Raw genomic sequence first — 26,293 nt, forward strand, 5'->3', positions numbered from 1 at the left:
ATTCAGAAGTATGTTTCTAAGGAACACCGACTGTCATTTCTTTCACACAGAAAGATGGATAGATGTGCTTAAATAACCACATTCATATTAGCAAATCAGCGGACAGTTCCAGGATGCTCTGGTATAACTTCAGAGATCAAAATGGACTGATTTAGAATTTGATTACAGCTGGTGTTCAAAGTTCTAAACACTGTGATTTTTGTCTGACTTTCCAAGAGCATAAAGGGTTAAGTATAATAGCTATGCAAGGCTCAACATTTCTGCAACCTGATCAAGTTTGGAAGTTCTTTTGTAGAAGTAGCTATTGAGTGACTGTTTTATCTAAGACTTCTACCTAAAAGGAATCAGAACTAAATAAAGACTTCAATTAGAGAATTTTCATAGTTTAAATATCTTTCAAGATTCCAGCATTTCAGAAACTGTCAGGATTCTTTTTTTTAAATTAAACTGCTTGAAAACCACCAGCTGCAGAACTTAAATGTTTCAGTTAGATTTTTTGTTCACAATATTAAGTAGACACACTTTTCACCCTGACAGCAGTACAATAGCCCAGGGTTGAGGATGTCAGACTACAGTCCCTAAAGACTGCAGCCTCTTGTGTTGGTGCACTTGCAGAGGAAGAATTTTTTTTCCCTTTTGAAATCATTATTCAACATATTTTCCAGCGAACATCTTAAAAAAATAAATTCGATTTTCATTTAGGATTACACTAAAATACTTTGCATTAGGAACACCAATTATACACAAAACCGTAAGGACGGCTGATATCACCTGATACAAAGTTGCATCATCTGATAGTTTCCTGTGCTGCAGAAAAGAAGCAATTACCAACTCAGTGTGGTTTTTGGCATCCCTGCAATGATGGGAACTTCTCAAAGGGATTACTTCTTTTTGCCTAACATCTTTAGGCACTGAGGATAATATTGTTTCCATCATAATATTTTCCCTTTTAGGAACATGAAGACCATGTTTATTTCTGCTATATTAAGTTGAGATAATACTAGGCTTGTCAGATATTTAGAAATAGTGTAGTCAGTGTGTCTATTATGACCTTCCAGGTCACAGCAAAGGTGCAAGCTGACAGCACCAGCTGTCATCTGCTGTTAGCAGACTTTTACCACATCAACAGCTCCAAGCTCATAGGGGAACTCACCAGCTTTGTGACTGAAGAGAGGGAAGTCAAGATCCTTGGCTCTCTCTTTCCATCTTCTGTGGTGGGCAGATTTCAGGGACATCAGCACTGTCCTAGCTGCCAGGCTGGAATTGCTCTCCTGCCCTATATCCACTTACAGAGGCTCTAGGATACAGGATTGCAAATGCAGACTTCAGCCTTTTAAGATTTCAAGAAATACAGAGATTTGCCAGTGCCAAATGTTCTGCTTTTTCAGAGCAAAAGACATTCTCACTGCCCTGGATGTCTTGGATTGAGAGTCAGGAGCAGCCCATTTACATTCAGAAAACATATTCTGTGTCATTTACAATGGCAATGAGTTCATAACTGTGCAGCATGTATCCTGCAGTTTTTCTTATTATCTCCAGCACAGTGAGAATTCCTGAAAAGCTGTCACATTTAGCTTGCTACATACTTACAACAGCAAATTGGTACATGCTCTGTGCTGATCTTCATATTCTTTTCTGTAGCTGCAAAATTGAAAACAACTCAAAAATTGCTTTATGATCATAATCACACAGGAACAGACCCAGATCAGCAACTGCCAGCCTTGTCATGACATTCAGTGTGTCAAGCAATGACACAGGCAGTTTGTAGAGAACAGCAGTATCTTGAAGTAGACAAACTGAGATGAGTAGGAAAACCAAACCCTTTGAGGACATGAGAAAGGGGTCAGAGACACAAAAGCCTGCCTCCTTTTCTAGCTGTAGAAGCTAATCTAATTAAAAAATGTTAATTTCTCCACAAACCCTTGCCTGATGCCTTAAATTAGTATACTACAATAATGACAGCATCTACAGGCTTAAAAGCTATCTATAACCTGATATATAATTTTAGAAGCTAAACATCGTAAATGTCAAACAGGAAGCAACGATAGATTCAAAGACCTAGCATTGCAGAGAAAACAAAGAGCTACCACTTGTCATCTTGTAACAGTTTTTTTTGCACACCTGAAAATTTCACACACATAATGACAAAGGCAGGTTTTCAAAGGTATTTTAAAAAACAATTAAATATATTTGCAGGAACTGCTCCAAAACATTTGAAACGGCATGGGATTTAAACATTTTAAAAGTTACCAATATTAATCAGTGAACCCTGACTGGTAAGTGGACAGGAAAAACCGAAAACTTGCCTCTGTTTCAAGAGGCAGAGACAAAGAATGCACATTTATGACAGTAAAAAGTGATGCCAATGGGGATACAAATAGATTCATCAGCAGGTCAAAGTAACATCACTTTTAAAGCAATATTGAGATATAGGAGAGAACACAGCAAGAATGTATTTTTTAAGGCCAGGATTTTGTGATATTGAGATGGAAATCGCTAAAAAGTTTGCATATGATTTTTCTTTTGCTTCACAGCTGAATTCAGTCAACTGTCTTGGAGGAGAGACAAATGGCTTACTGGAAAACAATCTTACAGTAAAAATCTGAGAAGGATACATATGTTGTTAGCACAGACATTATATATAAGCTTTTCTTTTTTTTTTAGATTAACCAGAAAAAGTACAGATGGGAATGAAAAGGCCACTAAAAATATAACTTTATAGAAAATTGTAAGATGTGGAAGGAATGAAGCAACTTTTCAAAAATAAACTGTAGCAATTAGAAGAATAAAAGAACCAAGAGTGGAAAAAAGCACAGGCAAGACAACATTTTGGAAGATGAAATATAGTAAATTACTGAAGATGAATTGTGAAGGATGAGGCCAAAATGTTTGAGATCCAGAAAATATATTTTTATCTAATATATATGTGCTGAAAATACGGCTCATTGGTCCTAAGGTAAATGAATGTCAGAAAAAAATTAATTGAATGAAAATACCAGAAATACCATACTATGGCACTAATGGCCAATTTATGCCAGGAACGTAACTATATCCATTAAAAAACAAAAAAGCAATAAAATGGAATTTCCTTGCATCCTAACCCTCCAGCAAATGCAGCAGCAAAAATCACAAAGTGCAAAGTGCACTGAGCAAGAAGTGCGAGTAGAGGGTTTCACTCTGCTATAATAAACCAGAGAATCTGGTGAAAATATACCAGTGGCCTCAGACTACTATCAATGGGTGTGGGAAATGCCAAACCTAAACACTAGACAAGCTGACAGCTGAGAGTTAAATACAGTCTGAACCAGAAATGAAAATTCCTGCCTGTCTGCACATCCAGTTTTGTCCCACGCATACAAATAAGGTGAATCTAGCAGTGATATCCAACACTATGTTCTCTATCCAACACCCAGTCATCAGCCCAAGCCAAATCTTCAGAACACAAACTCAAAAGTTCAGACACCCACATAATAAATGTCAAATAAAATACAAAGGAATTTTTCACCAGACAGTAGGTAACCAATGGGGACTCTCAAGCCATAGCCAGACTGCATACAATTCAGCAGTAGGAACAAAATCTGGTAACAAATAGGATGCCAAGCACTTATTAAATGCTACACTACTGTTATTTTCAGATGTTATTAATACTTTAACTAGTGGTTGTATATCAAACCTTTTCTCTGGATTGCAAAAAGAAGAACCTACTGTACTGCTAGCATTGGACTTAGCAGTAGGGATATGAAATCAGTTTGCATGATCCGTTGCATCCTGAAATCCATTTGAGGACTTCTGTAGGATTTTGAGCAGTTTAACTACTCCATAGCTAGCATCTCCATTTGAAAAAATAAAATTTAAAAAAAACCCTAATCAAATATCTTATTGTTACCCATCCTTCAACTGTGCTTTTAATGGTTACAAGTAAAATGTTTGCTTCAATGCCATCAGTTGGAGAGAACCTGTTTCATTGAACAAGTCAAAACAATTAGAGGAAGAAAATATTTTGCACTTTCAGCAATAATAGGTGAGGGGGGAAGGAAAATTTTAGTGTCAAGTCTGGAAATTTAGGTCTGATACGAACTTCAGGATTCTATTTCTAAGTTAGATCAATAAGTGTATGGGAAAGTACTGTTTCTTCTGTCATAGGGTGATATCCTGGCACTTCAATTTAAAAGATAAAAATTCTCCAGATGGGAAAAATTTAAAGCATCTAGCAGTATTTTAGTACACATGAAGCAGTTAAAAGCCATTTATTTTTCCTCTCAAAGATAATCCCTACTAATTGCTCTAGTTGTGGAAATACATTTTGTGGGAAAGGATAATGAAGCCTACTTGTCAAATTGCTCATGTCATTATTTCACTGCAGAATGCAAATACTACAGCCAGACCCATTCCCAGCATGCTGAATATCAGCCTACAGAAAAGGACCCTTGCATAAGCCACTCTGACCCTTCTTGCTAGTTTCTTCTGACCTTTCTGACCTCATTAGACTGGTATAAAGAAAATAAAAGAGCTGTTGGGTACTCTTGATGGATTAGAAATAACAAGAATGTGTCTAGGACTTACTTAAGTACCGAACCAGACCACTGAATTCTAATGCTTTTCAAACAATCAAAAGGATAATAGGAATAGTGATGAAGAAATAGAGGTAGAAAGAAATAGATTCTTAAAATATTGTGAATAGTATGCTTTTTGGAAATTGTTTACCAGCATCCTTAACTATTTATTCTGCTATCATTTTATTTGGTTCATTTTTTAAGGCCCCATTTGAGTGAGAACAAATATTAGAAACCAACGGTCCCAGCACAATTATTTTGATCAACCATGAATCCAACTTAAGCACCTTTCTGAAAGAGGGCTTTAATCTCCTCTGGTCAGATTTATTTAATGAATTCTTCAAATTCTCAAAGGAAGGAAACTCTAGAGGATAGAATGCAAGTCTCTGAATTCCCTGTGTCACATTTCAAACACTACATCATACTATCAACAAAATGTGTCTTACCAGACAAAAGGGTAGAGGTACTATCAAAGTGCTTATTCTCTACATAACACATACCTTCTCCAGTGGAATTACTCTGGGTTTTTAAACTGTCTTCCAGCCCTGAAATGGGCAAGTCATGCATTTTTATCACTTACATCGTAAGTACAAAACCTACATATTAATTTTGCTCTCTGGATAGTGGATTTTGTCATCCCCAGTAAACAGTTACTTCTTTTTAGCTAATACTGGAACTTGAGCAAAACCCTCAGAAAGGGAACCACAGGCCACAGCTTATAACACAAACCCCAAGTACTACAACATAAATTTTACAGTATGGAACAACATTTTTTTAAATCTTTTATTCTGTATTTCTAATTTCTAGTAAAAACGTTGTATGAGGGAATTTATAGTCACAGAAATCTTCCAATTTTCATATACTGCAATTTTTAATTAAAAGCTCTTGAATTTAACTACTGTAAAGTATTTATGGGAAGAGAAGAAATTTTTTCTTTATACGCTTAACTCCTCCTAAAAGAAGACACTAGTAGATAGGCTGACCTCAGCTAAAGGGTTCAGGTTTTATTATGCTATGCATTAAAATGCAGGCACCATCACATAAAATTAAATTATGTTCTTTTTAAAAATAAGACTATGCCATCATTTGTTCCAGAAATATCCTCTGTTCAGCTGTCCTGCAGTTTTATAGAACCTGACATGGGAAAACTGTTGCATTTGTGATAGTGGTGATTGTCCCCTTCAGAAATTTATGGCCCTTGGTAAATCTCAGTACGTCTCACATCTCTCTTGCACCAAGTGCACAATCCAGCCCCAAGCCAGCGCCACTGGAGAGGCTGCAAACACTGCATTTGTGCAGGAACTCTCATAGGGCTTCATCCCTACGAGTTATAATGTCTTAAAGCAGCCACTGAATCCAGATACTGTCATACTGCACACAGCAGAGCTACATTAGATGACACAGTGCTTAAAAAACAACTTAATCAGGTTGCTAGCACAGATTTCACGGTTGCTGTATCTGGGCAGCTGTTCTAGCACAATTGGATTAGTGATTTATGCTGTCTCTCCACTCTCCCCATTTTAAGACAATGGATTGAGATTTGAACATGTAAATTTTTCATCTTCAGGACTCTTCAGATCTTGTGAATGCAGAGTCATTTCAAGACCTGTAGAAGAGTTTTGATTTGGATTTTTGGGGGGTGGGGAGTTGCTTGTTTTGTGCTGGTGACAGTCTTTTTCCCTCTTTGTTGTTAGTCAGAGATTGTGGTATAAAGATAAATGGTGGAAAAGGATCTTATGTTTGGATATTTAAAATAAACAAAGAGAAAAGTCCAACAAAAACTCAAACCAAACAAACAAACAAAATCAAAGCAGAACTGCAGTCGCCTAGCAATTCCTTTGTCTTACATGTGACATGGGTAAAACCTGTTTCTTCAAAATTGTCATCTTACGTTTCTATCATTTGTCTGCCCTGTAATTGAAATTCAAAAATACCACCTATCTGAGGTTAAATTATTAATTTTCCTTGACCTTGTTTTGGAATATGCTTATTCCAAAGCTACAGCAGTTAATCTGCCATTTGAAAAGCACATAGAGCAAAATTCCTCTTTACAAAACAAAGGGCAAAGAAACAACAAAAACCCCCACCTTCCTGTTCTTTTATAATTTTGTTTATCCTACTATCTCATGTATTAGATAGGTTACTTATGTTCTTTACTAAATAAAGCCCAGAAAAAGAAACCCTTTTCAACTCATCTCCAACACAGACCAGAAACCAAACTCTTGAGTACCAGAGGTAGAAGTGAGGAGGCTGTAGGAACTTCCTCCACATCTCAAATCAGAACAATATGACAAATTGTGACACAAAAACCAGACAGGTTTAATGTCTGTATTCGTATCATGATTAACTCATTAAATCAAACAGACCCTTCAGAAGAAGGGTTACCTACAGTCATGCTTTCTGATTTTTCCTTCATCAGTACACATAACATTTAAAAATAACATTCTAATAACAAACAAATAAAAGATAAATACCCATTTTCTAGTATCCCAGTAAAGCTTAGATGAATTAGCTAACCAAGAGAAGATGCTATTATCATTTTCTTGGTATTTATCAGCATTTTAAGATACTTTGTGACATTATTAAAATATTCTACTGATTACACACAGTTCTCTAAACACATTTACTACTTGAGATGTGTTGGCCAGCTCTCTTTGGTTGAATAAATCATGTCCCTTACTTCCAGTCCCTGGAAAAAAAGAATAAATCACATCATGATGTGACAATTAAAATAAAAACCTTAAAAGTACTTCTTCAGATAACTTGGTGTTTCCCTTTCCAAAATATTAAACAGCCAAAGATACTTTTGCAAGCGACAAAGGATGCAAATATACAATAATAATTTATTTACAAACACAGACAGTAAATTAGGAGCATTTTACCTGCATAAGTCTAATTTCACTGGAAGTTGCTGATGTATGCTAATCCAGTAGGTTTCAGCATGAATTTTAAACATTTTGAAGCACAAAGGTGCAGCTGGAAAACTGATTTTTTTAAAAATTATGTTCTTACAAAAGTGCTAATCAAAATCCCTGCAGAGACATAAAATATAGCATCATGTTTCACACCATCAAATGGTACAAAATGAAATTGGACTTGTATAACTGTAGAGATATATGCATGTGAATAACTGCTACTGTGCTACTGCCCTTGTGATCTCAACACCAGTTTCTCTCAGGAGATTTTTAGACCTCTGAAATCATGTTTTCAGTCTGTAGACATTTCCTTAATCTGTCCTTTAAAAATGAAATTCATGTCTCATTACTGTTAAAATTATACCAACAAAATCTTAGAATTTCTATCAAAAATGATGTGATGCTATATGCAAACTCACAAAATAAACAGAAAATTATGTTTGTTTGCAATAAAGCAAATTTACTATATTAGGGTGAAAAAATTCAGAAAAGCACACTGATATATAAAAAATAAATGATCATACAACCTTTGAGCACACAGCCAGTATGCACATTTGATTTCTGGTACACATGAGGTACTTCTGCTCTGACACAACAGGGAGTCTGAATACCTTCCTGTATTTCACTGAGCAGGGCAAAATTCAGTAATTGCAAGGACAATTAAACATTAATCCTGCTTGCCATGGCAGGTGACAGACTTGCCATCTGCTGAAGTCCTTAAACTGAGGTTGGATATCTTTCTAAAATACATTTTTGGATATAGTTTTTGGAAAAGCAAAACTAAAAATGAACTAACATTTAATCCATCCTGAAAAATTGTGGTCCTCATATAGAGAGAAAGGGTCGGTGGCACAAGGTAGTGACAGCAGCAGCTTTGCCATCAGAGATGCCTGTTTGTGTCATGTTTAACTCCAGCCAGCAGCCAAGCCCTGAGCAGCCACTTACTCACTGCCCCACCAGCAGGATTGCAAAGAGAATCAAAAGGCAAAAGCTGGAAAACTCATGGGTTGAATAGGGAAAGGCCACACATGCAAGCAGAGCAAAACAAGGAATTAATTCCCTGCTTCCCACAGACAGTCAGGCTCAGCCATCTCTAGGAGAGCAAGATCACATCAAGGGTAAGGTTACATGGGAAGACAAACGCTGGCACACCAGATGTCCTACCTTCTTCCTTCTCCCCCCAGCTTCATAAACTGAGCATGATGTCACGTGTTCTGGAATGTCCCTTTGGTCAGCTGTGGTCACCTGTCCCAGCTGTGTCTCCCAGGCACCCCCAGCCCCCTCTCCAGTGTGGCTGAACAAGGAGCAGAAAGGGCCTTGGCTCAGTGTAAGCCCTGCTCAGCAATAACAAAACATCTCTGTATTATCAACCCTGTGTTCAGCACAAACCCAAACACAGCCCCCTACCAGCCACTGTGCAGAAACTCAGCTCTGCCAAAATCAGTAGTGTCCCTTTTACATTCTGCCCCAAACACTTGTGATCCAGCTTTAAAATAATGTAGGAATCCTAGCTTAGTTGGTCTTAGCTTTGGTACAGACCCCAGTTAGACCTCTGGTGATTTTCACATCCTCCTCCAGCACAGGCCATAATTCTCTGGGCATACAGCTCTTACACACTGTCTTAGCTATGATCTTGAGAATCAGGGCTGCAATGCTTGCTATCATGACATTTTGCTTAAGGGATATGGAATAATTTTTAGGATCAAAATGATTTGAGAAAAAGAAGTTTTTGATCATGATACAGGAAGTGTAGGTGATAATTAAATTCGGCATCATAAAGGCAAACTGCATCAACCAAAAGCATTTAGTACTGGCTGTTTCACACAAGTAATTAATATTTCTTGCCAATACTACTGCTGCTGTTTGCACGTATCAGAGTGCACATAGATGGACATAGAGCACACAGCCCCAGCTTTCTGAAGCAGGAAAGAAGGTAACAAACAAAAAACATTTTCTTTTTTGAGATATGCAAACAAATGAGTCTATAGTTAATCTAATAACACATGACTGAAGTGATTGTGCAAAGCATGCAATGCAGTATGGATGAAACTGAGTGGGCTGTATAAACTTCAAAGCAATAAACAGGCTACAAAAGACATGTGGGCAGAGAGGAGAAAATGAAAATATAGGAGACATACGGCGGTGGTTCCATTATCAGCTGCAAGATGCATATGATGTTGTACATGGGAACAGTGAGGAAGGACTGCAAAATATGGACTTAAATAATTTCATCCCAGCCCTTAGTAGTCCCACAAAATGCCATGATAGACTCTCACAGGTATGACAGGGTTTTAATAATTAGCAGGTAATCCATTAAATTATGAAAAATAAAATTTGGTCCCAAAAGCCCCTATTGTAGATTTCTCTGTTCTTCATTTATGTGAAGCTAAAGATTCCTCCACACTACAAAGGACAATAAACAATTCAAAATAGAACACCATATTTATCTGAAGACTACCAATGTCACCTCAACCTAAAAAAAAAATAAAATAAAAGTAAATCCTTTCTTGAAGAACCTATTTTAACAAAATTTTATGAAAATCCAGGCCCGGTTCATCTGCAAGCCAAAATTCTAGACAAATCACAGCATTTAATGACTTCCTTGGACACATACTTTGACCCAGCACATCCCCTCCTGTGTTAATCTCATTGTGAGAAATGTATATTTAAAATGCTAACTCATTTTTTTATGTGAAATGCCACATTTTGTCATCTTTCCTAGCTGTTCTTCTGTCTGTCTGCAGACAGAATGAGAATAGTCTCATTTTTTGAGAAAATTCTCACTTCCTTAAAGGCAATGACAAGATGAATTTACTACAGCCAAAAGCATTTTTGAAGCTTATTCAAAGTTTAAAGTTTGGGTAGCTTCATCATACCGTAGCCTATTGACTTGTAATGTTAGTGAAATAGATAAATTCACAACAATTAGTCTTTCCACTGCAAATCATTTTAAACCACACACTGGTAAGCATACAAATAATAAATTATTTTAATCCAATTGTAATTAATTAAATCATGTTACCTTCTTCCTAAGAACATACAATTGGGCATGACAGCAGAGGTTAAAATTTCTACTAATTTTAAGTAGTAGTGTAACAATGAAATAGTATCTCTGCTCCAAAAATTTTATGTCCATTTCACACTAATCACTCAAAACTAAGAATACTATTCAAGTAAAACAATGTGTAAAAGATGAAAAATATTAATAGGAGTCAATAGGTATGCTCCATTAAAAAAAAAAAAAAGACACACAATCACTTTTTGGTAAAATGTAGGTCACCTATGGTTGCCATAGTAACCACAGCTGAACTATTGCTCTACAGATGACCACTGCCTATGGCTGCTTTCTTTGCTAGCAGTCATACCTCAATTAAAATAAGAGAGTTTGAAATTGACATTAGTTCCATTGCAAACCAAACCCCTGCTTAAACATTTTCAAATCATTTCCTAATATCCTTGTCTAAATAAAGTACTCAAATAACCAGTTGACAACACATATAACCTTACTTTTCATTACTAAAAAATCTGGTCTTCATCTGTATCTAAAGCTTGGAGTTTCCAAAATGGAGAGAAACAACTTTACAAGTTGTAAATACAAAAGATATTTATACAGAGCATTTCACTAAACATCAGTAACTCAGAAATTCAACAATCACTACCATTAGGTTAAGCTGTCTCTGATACCCTCACAGCAAGTCCTGTGACAGTGCATTCAGTACCTTCACTGCAAGTGGGGGTTACTGGCTTGGCACATTATTATTTTGCACACAAGCACCCACTGAAAACCAGTCATGTAACAAGGCTAGAATCATGGATAATAATAGCTGAAGCCTCACTTGGGATGAAGTCATTGGGTCTTCAATCAGTTTGATGGTGAAACTCCCTTTCTCACCACTATTACTCTGGGGCATACATAGTTGGTGATGAATTCATTAAAATACAAAAGACTCCACATTACAAAAAGAGTCTTAATTGGCTTTGATAGTGAACTCGGAAATAAAAGGACGACAAGCCAATGTCCTTGATAACTGCTAACTGGTTTTCCCCTTCAAAAAAAACATAACACTATTATGTAAGTTCAGGCTAAATGAGTTGCTTATCTTCTCTCTTTTTTTTGTCTGTTTTTTCTGTTTGTTTTTTGGGGCTTGTTTGTTTGCTTTTTTCTTTTTGGTTGGTTGGGGTTTTTTAGGGTTTGTTTGGTTTTGTTTTGTTGAGGTTTTTTTTGATGGGGAGGGTTGGTTTTTTTTAAGTTTCTTTTTGCTACAGGTATTATAAAAACTGAAATATAAAAACTCTGAAATATAAACTTTGATATCTGGATACTACCCACATGCCTTAATGCTATTAGTACTACAAATACATTGCGGTAGGGTAGCATCAGTAGTCCTGCTATCAGAACACCAAAAATGCTGTATATTTAGTGAACAAAAGAATGATGATCCATATTGTTGAATACCATCTACGAAGAATCACATCGCCTCACTTGCTTCAAAGTTTTGAAAGCTCAAAACAGACACATGAACAGGTAGATGAACACAAGACACCACAGCAAGATTGCTGGGAAGCCAAACAGACAAACCCTCATGGAGTAGAGACAGCTCGTGAAAGCTTTAGAATCAAACAATTAATGTAATTGTTTTTAATTCACTGAATTGGCAAATTCCAAAGAAATAATAGTTTGTTTACAGTCTCCTAACTGCACCTGCTGAAAACATCACTAGGAAGGAGAGGACTGATACTCAATTTCTTTATATTCTGTAAGGTTTGGGACCTTAAATACACCTTCACACTCAGTGCGCACCAGGGAACTGCCCTGAGCACCAGGACATCTCAGCAAGATTAATATACACATAGGAGATGAGGCTGGCCAGCAGAGGAAGAAGAAAGGAAGAATCAATACAGCCTCCAGCTAGCAGAATACTTGACTTTTTCCCTAATGTCTCAATCAAAGTTGTTGAAATCTTTGCCCATGGATCAGTAATTTCCATGGATTCATTCCTCCCTGGAGCATATAAGACAGCAGCCATATGCATTTACTGTATATGGTTGCTATCTTATATTGGAGAAAATCAGTCTGAATAATTTTCTGTATGCTGATACAGGCTTTCACCTTAAGTAGCTCCAGGTCCCCAGTAGAGCCAGAAAGTCCTAGTACAATACAAATTATGTGAAACATCAGAATATAAAACGACCATTGAAGGCTGGTAAGACTGCAAGCAGAGATAAAATACAGTTGCATCCTTCTTGTAAGCATTAGAATGGTTTTATTATGAAGCACCAAGATAAAACTATTAAGTTCATCTGCTTGTTAACTCTGCTTTGCAAGCAGAACTGCTGGTCTACTAAAACAAACCGCAAAAAGAGCAACCAAACCAAACCCCACAAAAGGCTCCTCCCAGCTCACTGCTAGAGACTTATGATCAGCATGCTCATACAAACGGCTATAGCAACTGACAGAGAAAAAACCTTTGAGCAGGAACAAGCCCCTGGAAGGAACTTCTTCTAGAAGACCCACTACCAGTAGAGGCTGTGCCTTTATGTTGGAGTTAACTCGCCTCAGTCATCCCTATTGCTAAATTAGTGTTTCACTAAATCAGAGTAAACAACTGAGCAGCGTTCAGTAAGGAGAAAACACAGCACAATGGTGCCTGTACTGAGGGTGCTACAGTCTGAAATTAGTTATAAAGGTCACTGTAATGGACAATCACAGAATGGTTTAGTTTGGAAGGGGTCTTAAAGGCCGTCAAGTTCCAACCTCCCACCTCTGTGCAGGAATGCCACCCACAAGGATGAGGTTGCTCAGAGTCCCATCCAACCTTATTGACAACACACTCTGTCAAAGCACTGAATCTAACTTGACTTTAAATTTCAAAACGTCTTTAATACCATCTTTACACAGACTGGCAGGAAACATTGTAAACTGAATTGTAAAAAATGAAGAATATGTACTAATCATGGCACTAGATGAGGAGAGAGGATATTGCAATAATCGTTCTGAAGCTTCATTTGCTTTGTAAGAGCACATAAAGCAATTCAAAGAAGGCTGCTGAAGGCCACTGGGACTCTCACTAGGAATAAATGTGAGCATTAGGATACAGCAGTCAGGAGAAAGCAAGCATGACACTTCTTTTCAGACAAAAATGGATCTATTAAAACTTATAAACTGGTAACAGAAAAAATCCAATTTTTCCTTCTTTGTGATTTGATTCACCAATTATTTCCCTACAGAAGCTAGTGTAATGGTATCAGGCCACCCACAGCTTTCACTGGTATCCAAATGTCGTCATAATGCTACTTTGTACCTGAAAAAAGGGACAAGCTCCTTTTAATACCCAAGACATCTTAAGGCTTTTTTACCGTTAGAAACTGATTTTAAAATTCTGACCTTTTCTGACAAAGACCATGGAGCAAGTCTTCCCTAAAATAAAATTCACCTACTTCCCAATCTTGTCATTTCTCCAGAGAAGGATGTTAGCTGAGACTAATTCAAATCCAAGCTAGAAGTTAGTTGAAAAGAAAAACTTCTGAAAAAAATTGAAAATTTGCAAGCTTAGATGTGTTCATCCCTCTTTGACAAAAAAGCTACAGTCATTATGATTTTGCTTTTCTAAAATTAGATGCATCACTGAGAGAAAAAAAGAAACTTAATATTCTTTGAATTTATAAATGAGACTGTAAAGGTATTAAAATTAATTATTTTGGGTATTGTAATAACATCTATAGACAGCAACTGCTATAAAAATACTAAAACCAGTGACTAAGACATGATCTGGTATAATTGTAATTCTGTAGAACAAATCAAGGACAATATCTAACCATCACGTTTAACTTTTATCCAACCTCACAGACAACATTCAACAAGCAGATAGAATCCTATACATTGTGTTAGCATCATCCTGAACTAAGAATTGCCAGCAAAATATGGTTCCAGATCTGCTGACAGTGCACACTCCTGCATTCAGACCAGGCCTTATACATATGTTTTGAGTGCAAGGTGCTTTTCTCTAATAAATGCAGCAGATACAAATGTGCTGTAGAATGAAAATCAACATTTCCCAGTAATTTTCTAATTTGTTTTTGAAATATGTTCTATATACATCAATGTAGTGAAAGAGGATGAGTCACTTTCAATGACTAAGAATTTGCAAACTCCTGGAGCATTAAATTCGTTTGATCTTGATAAGCTGGCTCGTTCTCATTCTGTTCATTAGCTCCCCCTTTTCCCAGTTTTGAGCCATCCAATCTGTAGCCCTTTCAGCAAGCTGACATATTTACCAAGTAAAATCTGTTACCACTGCTTTCCTGCTCTTAATGAAAAACACCCTGTTGCTTGTCAAGCTCCTTATCTTGGGAAACCTCCTTCTCTCTTTTCCTTCATATATGACATAGTCCACAAGCTGTCTTCCCACCCTGCTGACCTCTTTATTAGCTCCTCTCTGTATTTCCGCAGTAACCACAAACTGTTCACCTGTGCATTCTGTTCATATCTGTTTTTTTCCACTCCCATCTAAGGTAATTTCATCATTAGTTCCCAAGCACCATTTTGCTGATCATTCAAAAAAATTGCCTAAGAATCTCAGAAAACAATCCAGTTGTGCCGCTTTGAACCATGTCTTAATAAGTACCTCTCCTTAAGGGGTAACCTGGGAATGTCAATACCTACATTATTTGAAAAATAAGAATGTCTTAAATTGTAGGCATAAATTATCATTAATTTTCCAGAAAATTATTTGGCAACTGTAATAGTGCTATTTTCTCATCTGTTCTATCTGAAAAATTAGTGTATGTGGAGTCTGCCACAAACAGATATCCACATTTCGACAGCAATTCAATTTCAATACTGATTAGTGAAAAGCATCTTGATATTTTCACTCTACTCCTTTGATGGAAAAATACTTTACAGCTCCAAAAAATCCCTTAGTGCTTGACTCTTTACCAATCAAAAAACGACAGTTGTCATAGAAACTGTAAAAACTGAACTCAGTCATGACATAACAACAGAGCAATGGAAAATGTCTGCAGGCTCAGGTTCTTGTACTGGAGGTATTTCTATGAATTTAACCAGGGAGTCAACAAGTTTCCCAAATCTAATGAAGAATACTGCAACAACAGGAATTATTATTGTTTTAAATAATCTGTTCAGAGTCTGGAAAGCAATAGTATTCATCACTCCTGCTCTACACACTGGCTACATTAACAGCAAACAGACTCTTCTCAAAACATTTGTTGCAAGCTTATGCTGTAAGGGGACTGAATTTCTCTGATTACACATCTTAGATAGCCTGGAGGAGCCTTTGGTCAGTGTTCTCAGCAATTCTAAGGTCCTGCTTTTGGCATTTTTAAATTGACACAAACCACTTTAAAAATCTCTATTGCCATTAGGTTTTGTCTCTTAGAAACGTTGCTCAGAAAGACTTCTATCTGCAGGCCTCTGCCCCACACAGGATGTTCAGCTCCAATCCAAACATCTCAGGCTTTTTCCCTGTGACATAAAACTGTAAAATATTACTCTACTCCTGAATAACACAGGCTACAAGAGTCTTCCCCTCTTCATCTCTCAGAGCTAAATCACAAACCAGCTTCAATTCCAGAGTTCTTCCTGCCTTTTACTGGTACCACTTGACACTTCATAATTACTGACAGGGTTGCCTTATGCGAACACTTGCCCTTTAAGCAGAGATCACCCTGCTGAAAGGAAAATAGCCGTAACACACAAGAGTATTACTGGACTGGTCTCACTGCAGGTGAGCAAACTGATTAGCTTAACTACAAGTAACACTAACAGCAGTGTGGATGTGGAAGTACTCAGATCTTAAAATAACCAACTCAGAAGCCTTGAATTAAGTTTTAAGGAGAAATTTAAGGGACTTTTTGTTTCAGCTGGTTTCCTCTGACCTTTTGTCCCTCTGTACCTTTAATTTATTCTTTCAAAAAAGGTATACACATATTTTGAATAGAGAGTAAACAGGTACTAATAAACTCTGTTTTATCATGATAGCATCTAGGGCTTTCCAAACCTGCTAAACAACTTCAGATGCTCACACCACACCCCCGTTCCCACTCTGCTTAAGGATAACCTTTAATGGTAGGGTGAGCATACTTAGAGTGTAACATGCTTCAGCAGCTCAATGAAGTTTAACTGACATGCACAGAGAAACTTTCCAGCTGCACCTAAGATAGTTTGAGACAACAAAATTTGCCTGTTAACTTCCCTAACCATGAGTTTAGGAATTAAAATCAAAGTGAAATCCTGATTCCAGTAAAATAACCAGCAAATAATCCATGAGAGAAATAATAAACTTTTTTTGCAAGGAACAAAGGAAGAAAACCACATATCAAATCTCCTTGAAAAGAACAGCATCATTTGTTTACTGCATGTGCAGGATTCTTATTAGAAGAGTACCCGATTCACATAAATTCGTAAACCTCAGCGAAAGAGAGACAAACATATTTCTTCTGTTACCATAGTTGGGAACCTAGTCAAAACTATGTATAAAACTCTGTAGCTTCTCACTCTTCAGTTCTATGGCATTCTGTTACAGACTTTACATTTTAAATATCATTCAAGGCTTCTGTATGTCATTGCACAATTTCTGCACATGTGCACACATATGTACACAAGCACATGTACATATATGTCACTGGAAAAAGCATATACATGTACATAGTTATGCTCTTCTCCCAGTATAAATATATGCACAAGCATTTACACGCATGCAGACTTCTATCTTTAATTCTTAAAAAGGTACATTCATTTCCATAGATGTCATTGAGGAAAAGAAAATCAAGATAAGGTTGCTATAATAATTTAATTGATTTGGATGTGCACAACATTTATTTTTGTATATGACAGCCTACCACAGGAAAATAAATATAATTGTGTAATACTGAGTATTAATTATTAACATTAATTATTAACAACAGCTTTAATCTACATGCAGCTTATAAAATACTGTTAAAACATTCTACTACCACAAAGACTTGCTCTGTACTGACATGGTTTACTGGAGCACACCATATAATGGAGGATTTTTCAGACTGCTGTTGTGTGTCACAGAAGTCCTTTAGAGAAGAAATCAATGTGCACATGTACTGATAAATAAGAGTGGGAAGAATTTATATTAATATTTTTAGGTTTTTTTAAACAACAGAATGGCTTTGGGTACACAGTATGAGACCAGACTTCATGGAGTATGTGTACAGGATAAACACATTACAGTAATTTCATTACTATAAGGCGCACCCTTTTGACTAAAATTTTCCCTCGAACCTGGAAGTGCGCCTTATAGTCCGGTGCGCCTTATCTGATGTACAAAGTTGTGAAATTTGCCAAACCAGAAGTGTGAGCTGTGAGCTGTGGGGGGAGCCAGAAGTGCCACGGCAGCCGGTTGGGGGCGGGCCCAGAGGCCCGCGACACTGCCCCTGCCGGGTGAAGGTGGGCCAGGGGGCCCGCGGCACCTCCCCTCCTGGGTCCAGGCAGTCCCGGGGGCCCATGACTGCCGGGTCCAGGGGAGCCTGGTGGCTCGCGGCACCGCCCCTGCTGGGTGGAGGTGGGCCCGGGGGCCAATGGCTGCCAGGTTGAGGCAGGGCCTCGGCCAGCAACTGCGCGGGGTGAGTTGGGGGCAGAGCCTCGCTGCAAAAAAAAAGTGCGCCTTATAGTCCGGTGCGCCTTATATGATCTACAAAGTTGCGAATTTTGCCAACTCCCGGGGGGTGTGCCTTATAGCCCGGTGCGCCTTATGGTCATGAAATTACTGTACTTCATAAGGTGGGTTGAGGGGGTAAGAATTTGACACTGAACTCAGATGAGACTAGAGCAAATGTCTTACATATTCTAAAATCCTGCAGGTTTGTGTATAGCATATACTAGTGAAAATAGTCATCTGCTACAGCAAGGCATGTTTTCTTGTGTTGCTACATAATCCAACATTATGCAACCCAATCCCGCAACTTTCTCACAGAAGAAATCTTTATCTGCAAATATTCTTACTGGTTTCCAATTTACCTCTGGAGATTTTTGACTGTTAATAAATTTGGCATTTGGGTTTCACAGAAGCTGATGACTAACAGAAAACAAAGAGGACAGGAATCTGAAAACCACTACTATCAGAATCTGGTTGTAAAGGGATGTGTTCTAATAGAACATGAGAAATTCCAGAGCCTCTGAAAAATCTTAAGTAGCAATCTGTTACAGTGCTCACTCCAATAAAGCCATTCTTCCTAAATAAAATTGTACTGTAACTATACTATAAATACCCTCTCAGGCAAGATTACAATTTTGTTCCTCTGTTTACCCCTGTAATGAGTGCAAGAAAACGACTGAAAACTGTAGGGCTGCATTGGCTTAGGCGGCAGAATGACTGATCAGATTCTGTCACAGAGTGCACTACTCTCAACTCTGAACACACAAGGCCAAGCAGAGGCACTGGCCTCCAAATTAGTTACTGCCAATATTCCCCTTCCCCCAAATCATCACCCAAAATGGAAGACATTCTCCTACACACTTAAAAAAAGTCATACTAACTAGATGTGAATGATAGAGCACAAACGTGGAATTTCCTCTTGAAACTCACTCTGACATAAAATTTTTCACAGAAACAATTACCAGAGGAAATAGATATTTTTTTCAAAAATAAGGACTTCCTCACAGTGCCAGCATTTCAATGCAATAGAACAGAAAATATACATTAAAAAAAAACCAGATAGCTTTCACTGTACTTCAAACAAATAAAATGAACCTTTCTTGTACAAGAAGCAGTATCATGCCATACACATCCCTTTAGTACTTACGAGTAAAATGATTAGAAGCAGATGGATGGACATTACTTCCACTATCAGCACTTTCACTGCTAGAAACGTCATCATCTGATTCCCACACACATGAACAGGGTGAGGTTCCACCAACTTCTTCAAACTTCCTTTTTAAAATGCCACTCATTGCTGCAGTGCTGTCACCATGCACCTGTAACAGAAACAGAGGAAATGAGGCACCAAAACACCTCCCTACTGTGCAGGTCTCTCAATTCATTTATAATGAAACAGTTTTAGTAGTACCATCAGATACTACTACCTATAGCTAAATAGCTCCTTAACCAAGAGTTTTAAACAACTTTTCCAAGAAGAAATCCAAAAACCCCACAACCCATCATCAGTATATTTATCATCCTACTAAGACAGAAGGTAAATGCTACCTGGATTCTACCAATGACGACAATTCTATAGCCAATCTCACACATAAATAGATATATATTCAGTTATGCAGCAAATTTAGGTCAAGCATAATACTCCAATGTAATTCATCAAAAATGGACCTTTATATAATACTTAAAAACTTACTTGACACCAAGAAATATTACATGACAAAAATTGTTCTGTAATAAATACAGCTCAGAAAAAAACCACATTCTCTATTTTGATTTATTTCAAAAGCCTGATTTATGTGATTCTCAGTATTAACAAATGCTTGCAATTGCAATTAGATTTGAGAGCAGTATGAGGCACTTTGCATCTTTCCAGGTCAGGCCCTGCATAAACAGTTCTGGCTCATTTTGTCATTTTAATTTACTTAGAAGTTTCTTGCCTACAATTCTTGAAATTCAGATATGAGTACTGGCACACAAGTAGACTATTTCCATTCACACAAGCATGAAAGTACTGGGTCCATCCTTAAGAACCTAACTTCTTAATCACATTGCCCAACAAAGCCAGAATCATGTTGAACATTCCTTATTGTTTCCCTTTCATGTATAACAGCTGGTCTTCGTATCTGCATTTATGGAACGCCAAGCAGAAAAAGATCAAAATATTTTTAAAGTTATTTTTAGATAATTTTAACACATCTGATAGGCTGAAGTAATTTTTCTCTATCTTTAATTAAAAAATAGTTTATTATCACCCTCATTACTGATTAATTCTTACTGCAGACTGAAAATTAATTCTAAGATCTTAAGTTAAAATTTACAGATAATATCTACTCTCTGACTATGCTAATCAGTGAATTGCCACCATAAATAGCTGGGGAAAAAAGGCTTCTGTTTGATGCCTTTAAGCTTTTAGTATCAAAAATTCTCATCTGATGCCACTTGCCTTCAGCTTGTTAAGCTGCCAATTCAATTCATTTTATACCACAGTTATTTCTTCCAGTAAGCTTCACTCTACCTTTATGGATCTGTCTAATTTAGAGAAAAGATTCCAGTATAGACGTGGAATCCTGACATAATGCTAAGAACAGATGCTGCATAAGATGATCTTCAGCATCAAACTTGTTTGCATGCAGAGCATGCTAAAAATTAAATAACAAATATATTAGAGCTTCATACAGTCAGTCACACAGACAGCTTTAAATACATATGTTCAACATGATGTTCTCAGCTTGTTTTACTATTTATGAAAAAAATATTTTCCTGAAAGGGATTTCTTCAGGCTAAATTTATGACTCAAACAGAACTTGCTTAGATCTCAACCTCTGCCCTTTTGTCCAAAAATGAATTACTATAAACTGCAAAGAAAGCACTGCATTTTTATTCTGAGGGCATGGAAATGAGAATTTAGCATCACTTTGCAACAACCTTTGCAAAAACATAAAAATTGCATTTTTATGAACCAAACTCTAATAAAAATACATGTACAAAAAAGAAAAAGATACATAGTTAAAAGAACTAAACACACACACACTCTGAAACCCCATAAAGAGTCACCCCAAAAGCACAGGTTCAGAAAAAACTCCTCTGAATTGTCCCCCATATCCCCACTATGTCTCTTGCCAACCACCTTTTCCATTGTCTCCTGCAGTGCTTACAGCACTGAAATTGTGAAATCACCATTATTTCCATGGCAACAGCCTGCAATATCAAATCCACAGGATTATAGCTTGACTGTAGAAGAGGGTAAAGAAGCAGCTGGAGTGTGAGAAAGAAAATGCTTACACTTAAACATCTCAGTAAAGAGAGTGAGAAATGAGCTGACAAAGACTTTATTGTACAAGTAAGACCTAAGTCAAATCCACGTGTGCACCCACTGAGATTGTGGCTACAGGAGTCATGAAGTTCCAGGTCCAACGAACATAAGTCATAACTGCACTGCAAGGCAAACCTAGTATCTGTGATCATCATGAGTGCACAACCAGTCAGAGAGCAAGAACTCATTTCATACCCTGAGAATGACTTCCAGACAAAAGCCCTTTTGTCAGACACTGTCTCCCACCAGTAAAAGCACACAGTGGCTGGATGACTAAACGGTGACTTGCACACCAATAAGATTTCTGCATATAGTGAGAGTGTCAACAGCCAGAACTGCTCCCAGCAAGAAGCAGAAAACAAGTATTTTTTTTACACCAAAGGGTTTTAAATTTGCCTGTTTTTAGCATAGCCTACATTTGCAACAAGTGCCACAACCTGGTAGCAGCACAGCCATTTCATTAAGGCAATTTGTATAAAGAACCATAACAAAGGGGTCTCAGGATCCTTGGAAATGACACAGGTTAGCGCTACATCGCTAGCTGATCAAGAGAGGGTACAGGAGGTACAGGGTTAATGCAGAACCCGAGCTCACCACAACACCAAGAAGGCATAGTTCGCCATTACATTTATTTCGTGTGACTGCTGCCTGATTTTTGTTCTGAATCTCTTCCAGGAAGATTATTGAGAAGGTTGTTTGACAAAGTAGCTGTGATCAAATTTAGGTGTTGCCACTTTCCTGAGATCTGTTGATTCTAATCTCGCTGTAATCGTCTCCCCGGGAATATGTTACATAGGGGAAAGGAGACACTTCCATTACTCAAGAGCTTGGCTATCACAGAGAGATTAAAGAGTATCTAAAGCTGTTTGTACACACTATGTACCAGCAGGAGATCCCTTTAGAATAACATCTGTATAAACAGATGCCGCTCCATAAGCCAGTATTCTTCAGAAAGAAGCACATCTGCACAGGAGTGCACAAGGCATGTTCTATCTGATAGCCTTATTTACACAGGCATCCTGCAGTACCTGAGCAACATCCACATCTCCAGGAACTAGGATGTAATAAGTATGGGATACACAGCCCTATGCTGTTTAGGAAAGCATTATTTGGCTCTTTGCTCATTGTGTGATATATCCCAGCGGAAGACACAGATATATGCCAGAGACCAACAGGAATAAGCAACAGTCAAACTTTTAACAGTGAGGCCACAAATTTAGTGCTATTACTAAAGGTCCCCTAAGTGCACAATCTGGGTACCAGGACAGAGAACTCAACTGAATTTTTCTTTGTCCTGCACTGTAACTACAATTGAATAGGTAAATTCAGATTTTTGGAATCAGCTAAAGCAACTGCAGTCACAAAGAAATCCAAATCCAACCTCATTCGAACAGAACACCCTACAGGTAGGTCTAATAGTACAAGGTACCAAAGACGAACACAAGTCAAATTTTCAATACACGAATGGAAAACAAAACAATACATAAATCCCATAACTGACTGGAGGAATCGTAAGGGTAATCTAACTATGCAGCAATATAATATTGCTAATGCAAGTCACTTAGAGTATGTGAGACTACCATTATATAGGACGGGAATATCTTAAACACACAGAAGTACTTCAGCAATACACATATTCTTAAAAGAAGTGAGGAAACAATATATATAGGTATAGAATGCAGCACACAGAAGTCCATGTCTTACTATAGGAACCAAACAACAGCACATGACCAAGAAAAACAAATGGATGGTCAATCAATATCCTTGGACTTCCACTAAGGCACCAGTGAGGTTCAGTCTTCAGAGGCTGAAAAATAACTGCCAGCTACAGCTAAAGAGATCTGCTTTATCATACTTATCCATTTAGTTTAAAAGGGTGAAAGTTGGCTTGAAAGGTTCAATCAGACCTTACCAGACAACTACTAAACAGCTGGCTAGTAGCTACAGTTGATTTGGAGCAGCACCCTTCCAATTCACACAACTAAGTAACAAGCAGACACTGGAATCTTTCCTGTTCATATATAGATCCTTCACAAGAAAAGAATCCTTGCATAGCGAGGTGACACATCATCCTCTGTTACGTACACCATCCTTCTCACCATGCTTGTGTGGCATTCGTCCATTGCAAGGCAAAACAAAGTTGAAACAGAGGGAACAGTACTAAAGCAAGGAAAATAAGCTAACACATTGCTATAAGCTCTAGGTCAAACACCAATTGCCTAACACAGTTAAGGACTCTTCAAGAAAGTGAAAACCTGCCACAGCAGAAGCATATGACGGCTATGGGCTGTGAGAAGGATGTATCTTTCTTAAACACCTCCATTTTTTCCTCCTTCACTTCCTAGTTTTCCTCCACCCTGAAACTACTCCTACAATGAGATCATTTAGCCAGTTCTCTAGCTGGAAGTATGTGGGAGCACCGATGCTGTCAGAGGTATGCTGACTGGCGAAGCAAGTCCTCAAAGCTCCATGGCAACAGGCTTTGCCTTCCTACGATGCCAGATAACTGGCAGGCACACGATATTTAAAAATTTCAGAGGCACTACATTATTACTAGAAGATAAAAATCCCATGTAAATGTAGGAGATATATTTCCCACTGTCACAGTACTATCTGGAACCTACAAAGAAAAATAATATAAAGTCCTGGCTGGTTTGACTTTCTCTGGTACCTAAAAAGACTGGAAATTTTAGAGAATCTTGGTAACAATCTCATTGCAGCAGACCTTTAGACATCTTCTTTAGATAGCAGGTATCTCCAAATCCCAGTGAAAGGCCTAAAAAGAGTGATGTTAGAATTACTGAGTGGACAGGAGACAGTGCATTCATTACCTGTGCTCCCAGGAGAAAATTTTTCTTTATATACTGTGGTAACATACACTGCTAAACTTGTTCTACAAAAACTAACTTAAGCTGCCACATCCTCAGTGTCTCACTGACACCCATGGACAGTTTATATACCCCTTTGGCCAGTCTAGGTCAGCTGCCCTGGTTATGTCCCCCCCAGGCTCCTTGTGCAGCTCCTCACTGGCAGAGGGCAAGACACTGAAAAGTCCTTGACTTAAAGCAAGCACCACTTAGCAGCAAACAAATCATCACTGTGTTGTCAATATCATTTTCAAACTGAATCTGAAAAACACAGCACTGACCTGGCTACTAAGAAGAAAATTAACTCTGTCCCAGGCAAAACCAGCACAAGACACAAAGACAAATTCAGCAATTTTTCATCCTAGCGAAAATTTTCAAATAAATGTTTTGCAAAATTCTGCACTATATTATACAGCTCATACAACATCATCTGGGACCCTAAACAAGTATGGAGCGTACCTATGAAGAAATAAATATCAAGAATATACCATATGTAGTAAACATTAAAAAAAATGAAATAATAAAACAGAACCCTATTTAAATTGCATATCCTCACGATTTAGAAAAAAGCCTCACTATAGAAATCAGTTATTGATTAAAGCGATGAAAAAATCAAGAGGAAAAAGAGCTCAAGAACACATTGGCATTTGGAGTGGAGGGGGCTGGGGGACAGAGTATAAGAAATCCAATTTATGAAACCATATTTTGTGTTGATTTCCTCTTGAGATATGATCACATTTCATTATAAAATCTACCTGAATAAAAATTCTCATCTGAAAATAAAACCTACAATAAACACCAAAGGTGGGCATTAAATAAATAACTGTCCTATGCATCAGACTGCATTTTCCTTGTCTCAAATGTATCAACTGAAAGTACCGAAAAATTTAAAGTCTGTAGCAGCAATACAGATTCACTTTTGAACATAAAACACTTCTATGCAAATGACTGCAAACTGAACTGGAGGATGCAGAAAACAGATGTTACCCATAAAACATTACTGCAAAGTACTCATCACAAACAACTCCCACCCACTGGCCAGTCAGCATGTACTATAACATTCTAGGGAGATTTGGCAAATAATTTCAGTCAAATCACGAATATTGATGCTCACAAGCCAAGATGTTTGGGTTATTTGCTGTGATTAATACTAGTTTTGAATTTAAGTCCTTTTATTAGCCTGCAAACAAAGCTTCAATTTTTTAAAGACATTTTTCTTATCTGCTAAATAAATGTCAGCAGCAGAGATGGCTGCGAACTAATCGAGGTGGCTGCTTGGCTCCATATAATGCACTGAATATTCCACTTTTTGTGTAACTGACAGTTCTAAATTTGGGAGGGGAGGGGTAGTCAAACCCAAAAGCACCGACAGTGACATCATCACACACAAAGAATATTACTTGCTTGTGAAAATGACTATTCACATAAGGAACTGCATTAATGCAGACAAAAAAAACATTTGCATGAATGCTTGCAAACAGTGAACAACAGAGGTACACGAACATGAATCAAACAGCTGTTCAGAATTCAAATTAATGTTTGCAATACATGTTTTGCTGCATTTGGCAGCTCTAATCATAAGCACCAGTTGCCAGAGGTAGGCTCTAGTAGTTTCAGTACTACAATCCATAAAATTTACAAACACATAGCAAGCTAATTCCACTTAAGAGACTACACTGTATAGGTACAGGGACTATCTTTAGTATAATCTTACCCATATATTTTGCTTATAGCAGTGGTCAACTTGCGCAAGTATAAAATAGGTAAAGTCTTTCTCTCCTCATTTGCTTCAGCCTAGCTAAATCCACAGCACCTAGTAAATCCTGCAGGATAAGACTGCACAATTCCACCTCGGGAATCTGTTCTGGCATTGCAAGCCAAATCCTGCCAAGTCTGCTCTTTGCAGGGTTTCTATACCATCACTTTACAGTACTCCTGATTTCACACTTGAGTACTAATCCACTAATCTTCTAGGCTGCCTACACATTGTTGTACACTCTAA

The 26,293-nt window shown here is 37.6% G+C and overlaps 1 protein-coding gene across 5 annotated transcripts in view; it reads right to left on the reverse strand.

Moving 5' to 3' along the window:
- The window catches only part of CSRNP3 (cysteine and serine rich nuclear protein 3), a 103,810-nt gene that overhangs the window by 51,044 nt on the left and 26,473 nt on the right, over positions 1-26,293 (reverse strand). For 3 of the 5 annotated variants that reach the window (XR_004418423.2, XM_033064293.2, XM_033064292.2), the window contains exon 2: positions 19,259-19,430. The exons of 1 other annotated variant lie outside the window; for it this stretch is intronic. Coding sequence is in view for 3 of the 4 variants with exons in the window: in XM_033064292.2 (XP_032920183.1) it covers positions 19,259-19,430 (172 nt within the window). In the remaining variant the exon portion in view is untranslated. Of the gene's footprint in view, positions 1-1,153; positions 1,298-19,258; positions 19,431-26,293 lie in introns of those variants that run through there. One more of the 5 variants, XM_033064294.2, reaches the window with a different exon arrangement.

The sequence above is a fragment of the Catharus ustulatus genome, chromosome 7, assembly GCF_009819885.2.
Source record: "Catharus ustulatus isolate bCatUst1 chromosome 7, bCatUst1.pri.v2, whole genome shotgun sequence".
NCBI lineage: Eukaryota > Metazoa > Chordata > Aves > Passeriformes > Turdidae > Catharus > Catharus ustulatus.